At 35.7% G+C, this 13,632-nt stretch overlaps 1 protein-coding gene across 1 annotated transcript in view; it reads right to left on the bottom strand.

Annotated features, from left to right (window-relative positions):
- Positions 1 to 2,529: 2,529 nt before the first annotated feature.
- COL19A1 (collagen, type XIX, alpha 1) overlaps positions 2,530 to 13,632 on the bottom strand; it is a 669,215-nt gene continuing 658,112 nt past the window's right edge. Inside the window, exons 46-48 of the mRNA XM_006899482.1 lie at positions 9,634 to 9,762; positions 2,960 to 3,037; positions 2,530 to 2,639 (exon numbers count right to left, since the gene is read on the bottom strand). Coding sequence (XP_006899544.1) covers positions 2,530 to 2,639; positions 2,960 to 3,037; positions 9,634 to 9,762 — 317 coding nt within the window. The remainder of the gene's footprint in view (positions 2,640 to 2,959; positions 3,038 to 9,633; positions 9,763 to 13,632) is intronic.

Below are 13,632 nucleotides of genomic sequence, written 5' to 3'. Positions count from 1 at the left end.
AGCCATAGAGAGGCAGGGGAAAGTATGTAAATATAAATAACACAATAGTGTAAGAGAAGTGAGTACTTTGTGGATGCAATTCCATTTCTCTAGTTTTATAAAGGATAAATTTAGTATGTGTCCAAGTTACAAAAAAATGAGCATTAGTAATTTGGAGAGTTTTACTTTGCAATAGACACCACATAACAATTCCCATGAATAAATCCAAATCCTTGAAACAGGAATAAAGCAAACATTAATAAAAATTATAGAAATTAAGATTCCTAAATGTACAATTTGTAAGAAAGTATACATATTCCCATGGATTGGATGAACAGAATTCATAAAAGAAAGGTGGGTTCTTTGCATATAAAAGCATTAACTCAAAAGAGAAAAAAAAAGAATACATTGCTCATAATCAACAAAGTTCATGAAAATAGTAAAATACTAAAATATTTTTTACAGCAAAGAGTCAAAAGGATATTCAACTTACTATGAAAAAAATAATCTTTGAAAACAAAATGTGGAGCTTTCTGACAAATTCAAGTAAGTTAATGTGAGTGGCATATTACTGATGAATGGTAAGCTTTCAGAATTACAGTTCAACAAATTAAAAGATCAAGATATACACATAGCACCAAATTTTAGATCTATGTACACTTGTTTTGGAGGATAAACTATCATTACACTAAGATATGCATGTGTGTGTATTTCAATTTTATAAGTTAAAAACACAGCACCATTGTAGGTATTGCACAGGAAAGTAGAGGAAGATTATAGATTTAGAATTAAAACCACTTAAAATAAATAAACATGGAAGATGAAATAAATAAACATGGAATTGAATTAAAAAATCCCAGCAAAAACTAATATGAACCAACTAAAAGATTTGTGTATGCACAGCCACACAGACTACTTCTGACCAGCAGTTCCCTCACCTAAAATATTCAAGTCATGGGTGCCTTTGAACAAACACTGTTTGAATATAGGCATGCTCTCCAGATACAACCCCATTCAGGTTGGTTTTTTTTTCAGTTTCAGTGGGATTGCCTTTCTACACCATTTTTCAATTAACAGATAAGAGCAAATAAACTAGTAGAGAGAAAAAAAAAACACCACAAAACAGATAAGAGTAATCATCTCATCCAGGTTTAGCTAAATTGGGATCTGCAGTGGTCTTTGAGCAGGCGTGAACTCTTGATTTCTGTAGCGGCAGGGCCGGATGCAGAATCCCTAGGACCACCATCTAGATTTCTGCAACATCCTCGTGTCCAGTGTACTAGAAAACCAGTTGTTTCTAACCAATAGTTTCTCAAAATAATTGATAGCTAGGCAATAAAAAGACCACTTGGAAATTTGATTGGTGGTTAACGTGTTTTCTTTCGCTTTCAGTGAAGACGATCTTTACAGCACCTTTTGCTAGTCTTAGCGTAGACTCTTTGGTGTGAGTGCTAGTTGGATATTCAGTCCTGTGCTTTTCTTTGAAGCCTTGACATGATCATTCTCCTTTAGAATTTCTGAGCTTCACCTTCTCAGTATGCATGTACTGACACCATACTTTTATCTCCTAGGGTAAGGGTCCTTCTTTTCCAATTGCTATGAATACCATTCTTTGTTCTGATGATAATTTTTTGTCTTAAATTCAGAGATTAATGAAGCCGGAAGGATCATGCTTACTGGGATCCGAAGACCTTGGTAGGTCATTGGAGTTTCAAGAGTACCAATGACAGCTTGGTGCCTTTTACCACTGAACACCTAAACAGCTTTCTGTTTCTCAAACAAGAAGTTCTATGAAGGAGCCAGAGAGTGTTAAACCTTTTCTTATGGAACTTGTGCTTATACAAATCAAATTTGTTTCTTCTTTTCCATCCAGTGCATATTCATGCCACTGGTGATTGCTTTGAATTGAGCTCACTATATCTACCTAACATCATTTCAGTAGTGGCAATAGATTATTTTGGCTCCCAAATAACACAGCATCATACGGCTTTTCCAAAACGTAAGTTGTAAAACGAAACTCTTATTGCCTATTTGTTTTGACGCACAAGTAGGATGGATGCATGATGGTGTAAGAATTCTTAAACTATCAAAAAGTAGCCAAAACATTCAACAGGAGCAGTGAACTATTTTTAAAAGTTCACAAAATTTTTAGTAAGGATAGGAAGTTTAAACATAAAAAAAAATCAAGAAAAATCCAAAACTTTAAAACTCAGAAACTAAAATCCAAATACATGATGATGAGACTAACAAGTACAACATCATCACTCTCTTAAGTAGTAAGATATAATTTCCTCTTGAAGAACTGTCAGACTTGCTCATGTCTTTCATAAAAAAAATAACTGAGTAAAAATTGTAGCAATGATAAAACAAAACATGGAATGAATTTGGGAACATTTAAAAGATGTTGATATTGCAATTATTACTGTTGCTTTTCATGTCGGGCCTCCACTGAAGAAAATAAAAAGTCCCACCTATTACAAAGGTTTGCCAGTATTAGCTCCAATAGCGAGGTGGTATCACCAGGAATCAAGTCTTCTTCAGGTGTGTCGTTCATTTCCCACCTGTCCGCTGCTGGGCGTGGGACACAGGATAGAAGCAGTCTTCTGGGTTACATCTTCCACTAGGACCTGGGGGGCCCTGAGGACCTGGAGCACCTGGGGCTAATGAAATAAAATACCTCGTCACAAGGCATATGGCAGAACCAGTGTGAAAAACAATATATACAAACTTCAGTAACTGTAAAACTTTAGTACTTAAAAGCTGCAAGTAAACATGCATTAAAAAAAAAATCAAACAAACCACCACCACCAGTAACAAAACTTAAACACAAACAGAAGCATATCACCTATGACCCTCACTTTCTCACTCCAACCAGCATGAATCATTCTTAACTTGACTTGAAGCATCACATAAGCACCAAAGGGGAGGAGTGGAAATTTCCATTTTTAGGAGTTTGTGTGATAAAGATAATTACTGTTACCTGAAGTCCCAGGAAGACCAGGACTCCCTGGTAGTCCAATTCCAGGTTCTCCTCTTTCTCCCTTCTGACCTCGGTAGCCTAGATGTAAAGTATACAAATAGGAACACAAAAACTAAGAGTGTTCTATGAGAACAGAGAACATACAAAAACTGCTTCCTCAGTCTATAGCTGCTGTCTTAGTCTATTTATGTAATTCTTTTGCTTAACGTAATCCTCATTTGTAAACATAGTTAGGATTCAAAGACCATGCAAATTTGTGTTATGATAAAATAATGGAGGATGATTACATCACTGCATACCTGTTAAATTACATCATGATGTAACTGCCATACCTGAGCCATTAAGAGTCATGGCTCAGCCAAGTCGACGAATGACTCTAATCATCTTACCCAGTGTTCTCTCATTTCACATCCTGGAATTTATTATTGCCATACATGCATTGTTAATGTACAAAATAGTGGGATAGTGGATTTTTCACTACTGTGATAAATTTGAACTGCTAGAGAACAAGATAGTCAATAAGCGAGAAGTAGTACATTTAAGTTGTTAAATTTTGCTTTGATCACAGAGATTTACATATCAGGCAATTCAAGTTCAATGAGGCAACAAGCATCTTAGAAATAAGCAACAACTATAAAAGATTTTGTCATTGAAAATGAAACCTAAGCAACTCAAAGCAATCACTTAAATGCCCCTTCAAATGACTAATAAAAGTTGTGTATGTCCTCTTCAGTAAGAATATTGAGTGGAGGGTGGGTAGCCACTGAATCAAAGAAATATATTGAAAGAGTTCTTTTTAATACACAGAAAAGATAACAGGATAACAACAATCTGAAACTTGGTCTTAAAATGAAAGGAACAAAAATTTACAGTTTTAATAAAAGATAGCAAGAGTATATGTAAGTCCACTAAGCTCAAAAGTCAGGACACATATCAAATTATCAACTACCATATTATACCCTTTTTAAGAAAAGTAAAAGTAAAAGCATGTTTTAGCATATTGTTCATAATTTCAAGGGATCAGAAACCTCAACAACTTTAAAAAGCACCTCATCATTAACTTACTCAAAGTCAACAAAATGAACTAGGTCTGAAATCTAGGTATATTTCAAGGTAAAATTCTAATAGAATCAGAATTCACTTCTGATTAAATATGCTTGTTATCTCATGAACTACAATGGTATAGGGAAACTTGCCTCTCAGAGATAGTGTAAAAAAGCATGAAACAATTTATCAGCATTTTATGATAGGATCTGTGTAAGACTATTGGAAGGAAGAGTCCTTTGATGGGAAGAGTTTCACAGTGATGGTTTATGTAGTTTTCATTTTCAATTCTTTCATACTTAAAGATTGTTTCTCACCCCAAACAAACAGAGCAGTCATACAGAAATATGCAGATATGGAGCAAGGATATAACTAGGTGACCTTCAAAGTAGGAAGCATTTGCTCTTAAATTGTGTATATTTGTTAATATATGTTATTACAGCAGAACATGACAGGAAGAAAAAAATTAATTTTCCCTACAAACAGTATATGACAAACTATTTCCCATAACTTCCGAAATTAGGCAATTGTTTTATGGTTAGGTTATAACTCTCAGTTTTGATCTTAGAATAGGCATCTTATTGCTACAAGTAAAATTAGAAATATAATCACCACATACTTATTTGTTTTCTTTGGAGGTATGTCCAGATCATGTATATGAAAGTAATGGAAATAAGGATATACTTTCAGGGCACCTTCACATATTTATATATTAAAACTATGCACACCGTCCTTGAACCTAGGAAAAACAGTGGTTTGAACATGTAGTGTAATGTCCCAAGTTATGTTCAAATGTAATATGCTTTCACAGTTTTAAAATATAAGTGAATTTTACTTAACATACATAAACAACAACTAAAAAATGTTGTGTTGAAAGTTTTTTACAAGTGCTTTTCTAAATACCTTTTTTAAAGTTTCCTAGAGTAAAACCGTAAGTGCTGTATGAAATATCTTTGATTGTTCAACTCAGATTCCACTGTTACACAACAGAAAGATTAGGAAATTAAGATCATAGGCAGTAAAAATGAGGGGGAAAAAAAGGAAAAATAACAAATGATGTACCAGGATTTTTTTTAGTTAACAAGAGGATTTACAAGATTAACACAATTCCAAACAGAAAACAAAATACATCTTCTAAAACTTAGAAATGAACTTAAATTCTGTCCCAGATTTTAATATAAGAAAAAATATTATTATTTCACATGAATTTAAGTGTATCAAACAAGAAGTGATTTGAAATTTGTAAAATAGCACAGCATTTTTTACCCTGCTTATCAAATACAAGTTTATGTTTACAAAATTCTCAGTTCATTACTCTAATAATTACTTCTTATTATTAGGTAAGACCTTTGAATTGAACGGACACAGGACAATTTTCTACTCTTTAATAAACTAAGAAAGATTTAAGCTCATTCATTATGAAGTTTATCACAAAGCCCTTGGGTCTTATTTTATAATTGTTTCATAACAATGCTTCAGATAAGAATGCTAAGAAAATAGCTTTCCCATTTTGTAGAACTTAGCTTTTCATTCCTTTAGGGTAGATCTCTTACAATTTGGTAAAGGTTGGTCTACCTACAAATGGACATGGCTTGTAAACACACGTATTTTCACAGACCGTAGTAAAAAGAATGAGAGTTTGGTAGCATTCTGCCTGATGTTGGAAAACAGAAAGAGAACATTAACAATGTCCAAAGAAAAGCATCTAGAGGTACTAATCATTGATGGACCTTGATGCTGGAGTAGTTTGTTTTTTTTTCCAGTCCTTATTCTTAGCAGGAATATTTCAGTTTCAACTCCAGGAATTTATTTCTAAAGTTTTAAATCTACGCATCTGTATGCATCCTGGACAAAGAACACTAGATGGCGCTGCTATTGTCATTTGCGGAGGGACAATTCTTCACATGTGGACTGGCTCACTCAAACTGCAATTCGTTCCGCCTCCTGGCTGTGGCCCCCTCCAATTGACAACAATGTCTTTCTGTCACTTTGACACTCACACTTCCTCACATTTCCAAATGGCATTGCTGATAATAAATCTGAAATGTCAAATCTATGCCAGCCAACTAAATTACTCTGCATCATGGGTTTACAAATAACAGACTTGTTTCCCTTGCTACAAACCAATAATAATAGCTAAACTTTGAAAGTTTAAAAATAAGAACTCCCAATACTGTCCTTTTAAAACTGATGGAGATTATACGGAATTTACCCAGTTTTTCTACTGGGCCCACACCCACTCACTGAATGAGGTTCTGTCGGAAATGGATAGGGCTTTTAAGAGTCCGAGTTATTCTCTAAAATATTAATGGGAGTTAAAACATTTTGGAAAATGTTTACAGAATGTGTGGGAAATAGTAAAATAAATTTGTCCCTTATAAGACTCATCCGAGAAGATGACAGGAAAATGTCCCTCTCATAGTTTTCCAGTTAGTACTTAGCTAATTCATGAAGTCTCTTTAACCGAAAATTTCCACTCAGCCAGGCTATACCATACTCTGTGGGCCAAAGACAGAGAAGGAACACCATGGAACATTCTCTTGCTGGTACTCAGTGGGAATATAAAATCAGAACCCCAAATTGCAAGCCTGTCTGGAAATGCTTCTGAATTTAAAAACACACTTAAATGAAAATGAAAACATGATGATATTATTCAGAAAACTTAGTCTTATTTTTCAAGTTGATCAACATTTTTAATTATAACTTGCACTATTTTATATTTCTTTTTTTAATTGAGATTTTTAATGAAAATTTATGAAGAACTTGGGTTTCCATTTATTCATTGTTGTACATTTTCTTCCCTGCCCCACCTCCCCCAATGAAAGAACTTTTCCCCCAAAGATAAAAGAATACTTAGTCTTTACGCTCACTTCCAGAAGATCAGGGAAAGAGGACCCCCACCCACATTTTCATCACCAGAATCTTGATGAGAACACACCTCTCTTTCAGTTTGGAAGATGTGTTGATTGTCTCACATCACTTTTTTTTTTTTTTACTGCCCTCTTTATATCTCCTGCTATTCAGAATAAGCACCTGATATTGTGCTTAAAAAAATAAATAAAAAAGGGTATCCCCTTTTTTATTTTTGTTCTTCCATGAAGACAGTAAAAGGACACTTGGTAATGCAGTGTGTTATGCATAAGTCTGCTAACCAAAAGGTTGGTAGTTCAAATCCACTAGCTGCTCTACCAAAAAAAAAGATGAGGTCGTCTCATCCCATAAGGACTTAAAACCTCTGAAACCTGGTGAGCTGGGACCGACAATGGTAAAGTGATAGGGGACTCATTCCATATTCTTGAACACATTTTTACATGGTGCAAAATGTGTGAGCTCCACTACCAAATAAGTAGTTACAGAAACATTTTAAATAGAGAGAATCTCTGATGTTTCATTCATAATTTCATCTTATGAACATTTCATATCTATAAATTTCTTGGAGCAAAACCCTGCAACTCTTTGTGTGTTCTTGGAAAAATGCCTGAAAAAGAACATAATTGCTTCTTGTTTTGTTTTTGTCAGTAAGACATGTATGTGGCTTTAGACAGCCAGGGTTATCAGAACAGGATGACTGACAGCCAGCAAATATCTTAAACAAATAAATCTTTATGCAAGTTTTGTTTTTCTGCTGCGTTCCTGACAAATGTAACAAATTCTGAAAAATAAGTCCACACGCAGATACAGCAGGCACCTAGAAATGATATTCAAGATAGACCTACTGTGGGACGCTCTAAGGTGAGCTAAAAAGTAACTAATGATAAAAAAAAATATATAAGGAAAAATCTTTCAAATTCAAGAATTGCAGTTGCTCAAAGAGTAATATCTCTTAGTTAAACAGCTGATAATGAGAATCCAGTGGTACATGCAAGCCATTTCTCTAAAGGCTCCATTAACATTAGTCACCACCTAACACTTAGAATTGCCTCTGACTGAGAACCTCCCAGAGGGGATATCCTTAAAAGGGAATATGGAGATAGGCCTTTGTGTGGAAAACACAAACTTGATAGGCTCCATCTGTGTGATTCCAGTTTCAGAATTTTCTCGATAATCCTCATTCACCATTATTCTTTGTCTTTTTAGGGTGCAGCTGTAGAAAGCTTTTCTGGTAGTGGTGTTCAGAGTTTTTGTTCTTCACATGCTTTGAGGCATCATGCATCTTCGGTTAGACTTTCAATTACTTCACTCCAGGCTCATACACTCTGACATCAGAACAGACTCAGCTAGCGAAAGATAGCATGTGACAACACATATACACAAAGGATACACCCGATTTGACACTTTGCTTTTCCTTCCAACTATGCCCCAAAATTCTAAGATTTAAGACACCTATAGAATCTACTGATTAGGTAAATGATAGTGAATTCACTTTTGTTTACAAACTACACAATTGTCAGTTGTGATCTTACTGGGCATTCTAACCAGGGACTAAGACATTTTTGCTCCTTCCGGGGAGGGAAGGCATGGTGGTGGGGGTGGGTAATTCCTATAGAAAATGAGATTCTAGGTTATAGAGACGTAGACGAAAGAGGGAACTAGTGGATGGAAGGAAGAAAAAAAGAATCCCTTTGAATCTATTTTTGGCTTCATTTCTATATAACTTTAGCTCTAACGTCTTAGTTTTTCCTTTACGTAAACTGTTTCTGATTTTTTTCCATGATGTACCCTGAGCTCCTCTATGATATTATAAGAAAAGCAAGTTTCCCGGTCTTACCTTTCCTGGTATCTATTCATTTGATCTAACTTTTCTGATAAGAGTTCTGAAGCTTCTAAACCAAGATCTATTTGGCCACTTTGCTAATGCTGAACATTCTTTAAGAAAATAGTTCAACAGCTTAATTTTGTAAAGCTAGATTCAAGAGCATGTCTCTCATCAAATTCTTTTAAGTGGGGCAGAATTTTGCCAATTCAAGTAAATTTTAGCTAACATTTTAAGAAGAACAAAGGAAAAGTCTTTAAAATTATCAGCCATAAAGCCCATGAGAAGAAGAAATAGCCTACAATTTCTCCAAAATATATTTTAGACCAAAATAACTTTTAATATTTATTACTTAATTTCTTCAAGTTATTAAATTCTTTCTGTTGGAATTAACATCCACGAGTGTGGTCAATGTTAATACCAGATAATAATGGAAATTCCCAGGCACTAATGACATTTATGTATATATTTTTGTGGGTTTGGGTATAATAAATATTATTAATAAAATATTTTGGTTTGCACCATTGTAAGTCACTTTTAACTTTGAAGTAGTATGAGTTAAAAATATACTTCTGGGATGTAAAACCTTAAGATATTATATCAATAATGCTGTTGTTTGGTCCATTCTCCCTCATAGTTATCCCTCTAACAGAATGAGAATGGCTCCTGTTGGGTGTAATCCTTTTGGATGGAGATTGCCAAGTCTTTCTCCCGTGAAGTGACTAGGTGAGTTTGAAGCACATACCTTTTGGTTAGCAGCCAGCATTTAACTGCCATTCCACTAAGACTCTTAAAATAATAAAAAAATATATGTATATATGGCATTTACATAAAATAGACTTTATATGCATGTGTGTATATCTTCAAATGTGATTAGCATATTATAAAAATGGAGATGTGAAACAGTGGTAAGCAAATATAATACTTGAAGACTTACCTTGAGGTCCAGGGTCTCCTGGGGGCCCAGGTAATCCATCCTTTCCTGGTGGACCAGGCCTCCCGTGACCCTGAGCAGCCAACATTGCAGCTGGCAGCTTGAGTTGGGATAGAAACACAGCCATCCTCTCTTTATTTAGAAAAGATAAAAAAAGTAACATACATTTGTATGTGAGTGTGAACATTTACCAATTTTTTTTATTTTAACATGAAATTCAATTAATTAAAAACTATTTAATTTACATTTAAAACATTTGTAATGTACCCATTAGTTTGACTACCGAGAGGGTTCTTGATTGGTCAGAAAGGATTTAACGTATAAAATTGTTTGATTATAGATTCAGGTATAATTGACAATATGTGAATTGAGAGACTAGGTCATGTAAGGTACTGTGGCTTCATATTTGTTCCCTTTTGGACTGCCAGCTCTGGAAAAGCCAGCTATCCTATAGGAAGGACACTCAAGAAATCCTGTGGCGAGGCTGATACAAAGACCTGAGATCACCTGCCAACAACTATGCGAATGAACTTGGAAGTGACTTTTCTAGCCCCACTTAAGTCATTACATAATCCCATACTGATTTACCCAGAACCATTCCCCTAGACTACTCTTCAAGTCCCTGATTTATAGAAAATTTATGATAACAAATATTTCTTATTTTCAACCACTGAAGTTTTTTTAAAAATATTTTTATATTGTTTTGCATAAAAATTGATATACTTTGTGCTTCACATTTTCATTCATTGACATTGTGTTTCATCCAGTCATACCCATACATTGTGTTTTATGAAATTAATCGCCAAGGAACCATGCCCACCATTATTCCATCTTTTCAGGTCCTCACCACAATCTTTCTCATTTCCCTCACTCCCTCCCTCCACCCATCAAATTGTGTGAAGCTATGATTTCCCCTTTGCCCACCTTCACTCCTCTGCTTCCAGGAAATTTCTTATACAGCATTTCTTATGATTCATAGAGCATGTGAAACATTGGATTCTTAAGGAAAATGACATTAGTAATATTGTTTTTATAAGGTGCCTTTGAGTTCACTCTGACTCCTAGTAAACAAGTGTGGATTGAAACCTTACCCAATCATGTACCACTTTCCTGATACTCTTATTTTGTATTTACATTTTACTAGTTATCCATCTATATAACAATAACGATATACAGGATTTGTAATGCTCTCTATAGGCTACCATGTTACTTTACAAAATCATTCTCCTAAGTGTGGCATAGTATTCCATTGTGTGTATAGTATCATGGGTTCTTGATATTGCAATGCAGTGGTCCATGTAATGATTCAGTGTCAACCAATTGTTTTTGGTACAGTGACTTATGCATTACTTTCATAATTTTTCATGGCTAGGTCATTCAAAATTTCCCCCATAGACTCCTTCAGCATTGCAACTAGAGGGTCAACATTGTTCTTCAGTTCTTTCAGCTTGAGAAATGCTGCCCATGCTCTTCTTTGGTTTTCAAACTCCAGATTTTTCCACATTTTGCAATCATCTTTTACTGTGTCTTTCTAAATTGCATTAAAAAAATCTTCCATTCAGCTTTCTTCTTTTTCCCCCCTTTCATTTTAGCTTCTCTATCTCTAGGTCGTATATCCCTGGTGTACAAGTTGCCATGCCACGGTCACTTGTGGTTATTGTGAGGCTGAACACTGTGACACTGATGTGTCAAATGCGTTAATGGTTGGCTATCCAATGCCGACTGAGAGTGGGGTGGAGCTCCCGATTAAACAAGCGTGGAAGGAGGAGTAGCATCCACTTCCATAACAGCTTGCCTCCGGAAACCCTATGAACCTGGAGAGAGGATGAAAGGCACCCAAGCGTCGGGGACTCTCCTTCATAGGGTCGCTATGAGTCGCCTGCAACTCGAAGGCGCTTAACAACAACAACAATACTCTCCAAAGCAAGTTTCAGAGTCTCTTCTGTCATATGGTTTTGGGTTTTTTTTCCATTCTTTTCTGTCTTTTAAATCATCTTTTGCTTTTTTCATGCATGGTGTGACTGATGTCAACCTATAAATCATTTACTCTTCAATCTATACCAGAGGTGGTTTTTAAATATAAGTGGGATAAACTTAAGGTTGTATTTTAGCTCTCATGGACTTAATTTCAATTTTATTCAGTCTCAGCTTGAACTTGTTGTTATGTACTGTTGAGGTGGAATTAACTTATAGATGATATTCAAGCTAGTTTTCAGAAGCCGTAAATCACACAGAAGGAGATTGCTCATCTTTCTCCCTTTGAACAGCTGGCATATTACAACTGCATGCTTTTGGGTTGGCAATGCAATTCCTAACCACGAGGTCAAAAGAATTTCTAGTTTGAACTTACATATGAGCAACTGATAGTCTGTCCAACTGTCAGTGCTGAGCTTTGTTTTAATTAATGATATTGAGCTTTTTCAATGTCTCTTTCCATTGATGTAGTCAACTTGATTCCTGTTTATGCCATCTGGAACTTGCTATACATATGAGAGCTGAACAGTGAATAAGGATGATAAAAGAAGAAATGATGTCTTTAAACTCTGGTGATGGAGAAGAGTTCTGAATATCCCATGGATTGCCAAAGAGTAAACATATCCATCCTGGAAGAGTGCAGCCAGAATGCTCCTTGGAGCCAAAGATGGCAAAGCTTTATCTTTCATACTTTGGGCATGTGACCAGGAGAAGCTATTCCTTGGAAGAGGTCATCATTCTTGGAAAGGTGGAGGGTCAATCCAAAACAATGCAGATAAAACAAACAAGGCATTAGAGGCTCTGGAAAAACAAGAACTTGTGATCCTAAATATGAGGTCCAATGTTTCAGAGGTGTCAACATGATGGAGGGACATATGAACAGAGTTGAAGAGATGGAACACACAACCAGTGAAAGAGAAGATAGAATTATCACCACTAATTTGCTAGAGCAAAAAGAAGAATCATAAAAGAAGGAAAAAGAAGAAAACCTAAGAATAATGTGTGACACCATAAATAGAAATAACATGCACATCATTGGAATCCCAGAACAGGAAGAAGCAAGTAAAGGCACTGAAAAAGTTGTAGAAGAATTACTGGAAGAAAACTTCCCAGGCATAATGAAGAATGAGAGAATATATATTCAAGAAGCTGAGAGAACACTATATAGAATAGACCTCAAAAGAAAAACAGAAAGGCATATCATAGTCAAATTTGCTAGTACCAAAGATGAGAGAATTCTGAAAGCAGCGAGGGAGGAACAAAGAGTAACCTGTAAGGGAGATTAGATAAGATTAATTGCTGATTTCTAAGCAGAAACCATGAGTGCTAGAAGACAGTGGAAAGACATATGTCAAACACTTAAAGAACAGACCGGTCAACCAAGAATATTGTTCCCAGCGAAATTGTCTATCAAATATGGAGATCAAGATATTCCCAGAAAAACAGAACATAAGGGAGTTTGCAAAAACAAGACCAGTATTTCAGGAAACACTGAGAGACGACCTTCTTACAGAGGTGCCACAGAAAGCAGAATGGAGCAAAGTAGCAAGAACAACACCGAAAAGAACTAACACAATGATAGCAATAAAACCCTGACTTTCAATAATCACACTGAATGTGAATAGTTTAAATGAACCACTGAAGAGGAAAAGGAGTAGTAGATTGGGTAAAAACCGCAAATCCATCAATATGCTGTTCACAAGAGACACACCTGAAAAGTGAATGTTGTTGTTGTTGTTATGTGCCGTTGAGTCGTTTGCGACTCATAGCGACCCTATGCACAACAGCCCTAAACCCTGCTTTATCCTGCACCAACCGCACTGTCTCTGACGCACCCATTCCGATTATCCCAGTCACCGAATCAATCCATCTCATAGAAGGTCTTCCCCTCCTGCGCTGTCCTTCCATCCTCCCAAACATGTTGTCCCTCTCCGAGGACCCGTCCCTCCTGGCAACATGTCCAAAGTATGTCAGACGAAGCCCCAGAATCCTTGCCTCCAAAGAGTAGCTTGGTTTAATCCTCTCCAA

The sequence above is a fragment of the Elephantulus edwardii genome, unplaced genomic scaffold (assembly GCF_000299155.1).
Source record: "Elephantulus edwardii isolate Elephantulus edwardi_28Jun2011 unplaced genomic scaffold, EleEdw1.0 scaffold00258, whole genome shotgun sequence".
NCBI classification, from domain to species: domain Eukaryota; kingdom Metazoa; phylum Chordata; class Mammalia; order Macroscelidea; family Macroscelididae; genus Elephantulus; species Elephantulus edwardii.
The sequence above is the reverse complement of the archived record's forward strand: the minus strand, read 5'-3'. Positions and strand labels throughout refer to the sequence as shown.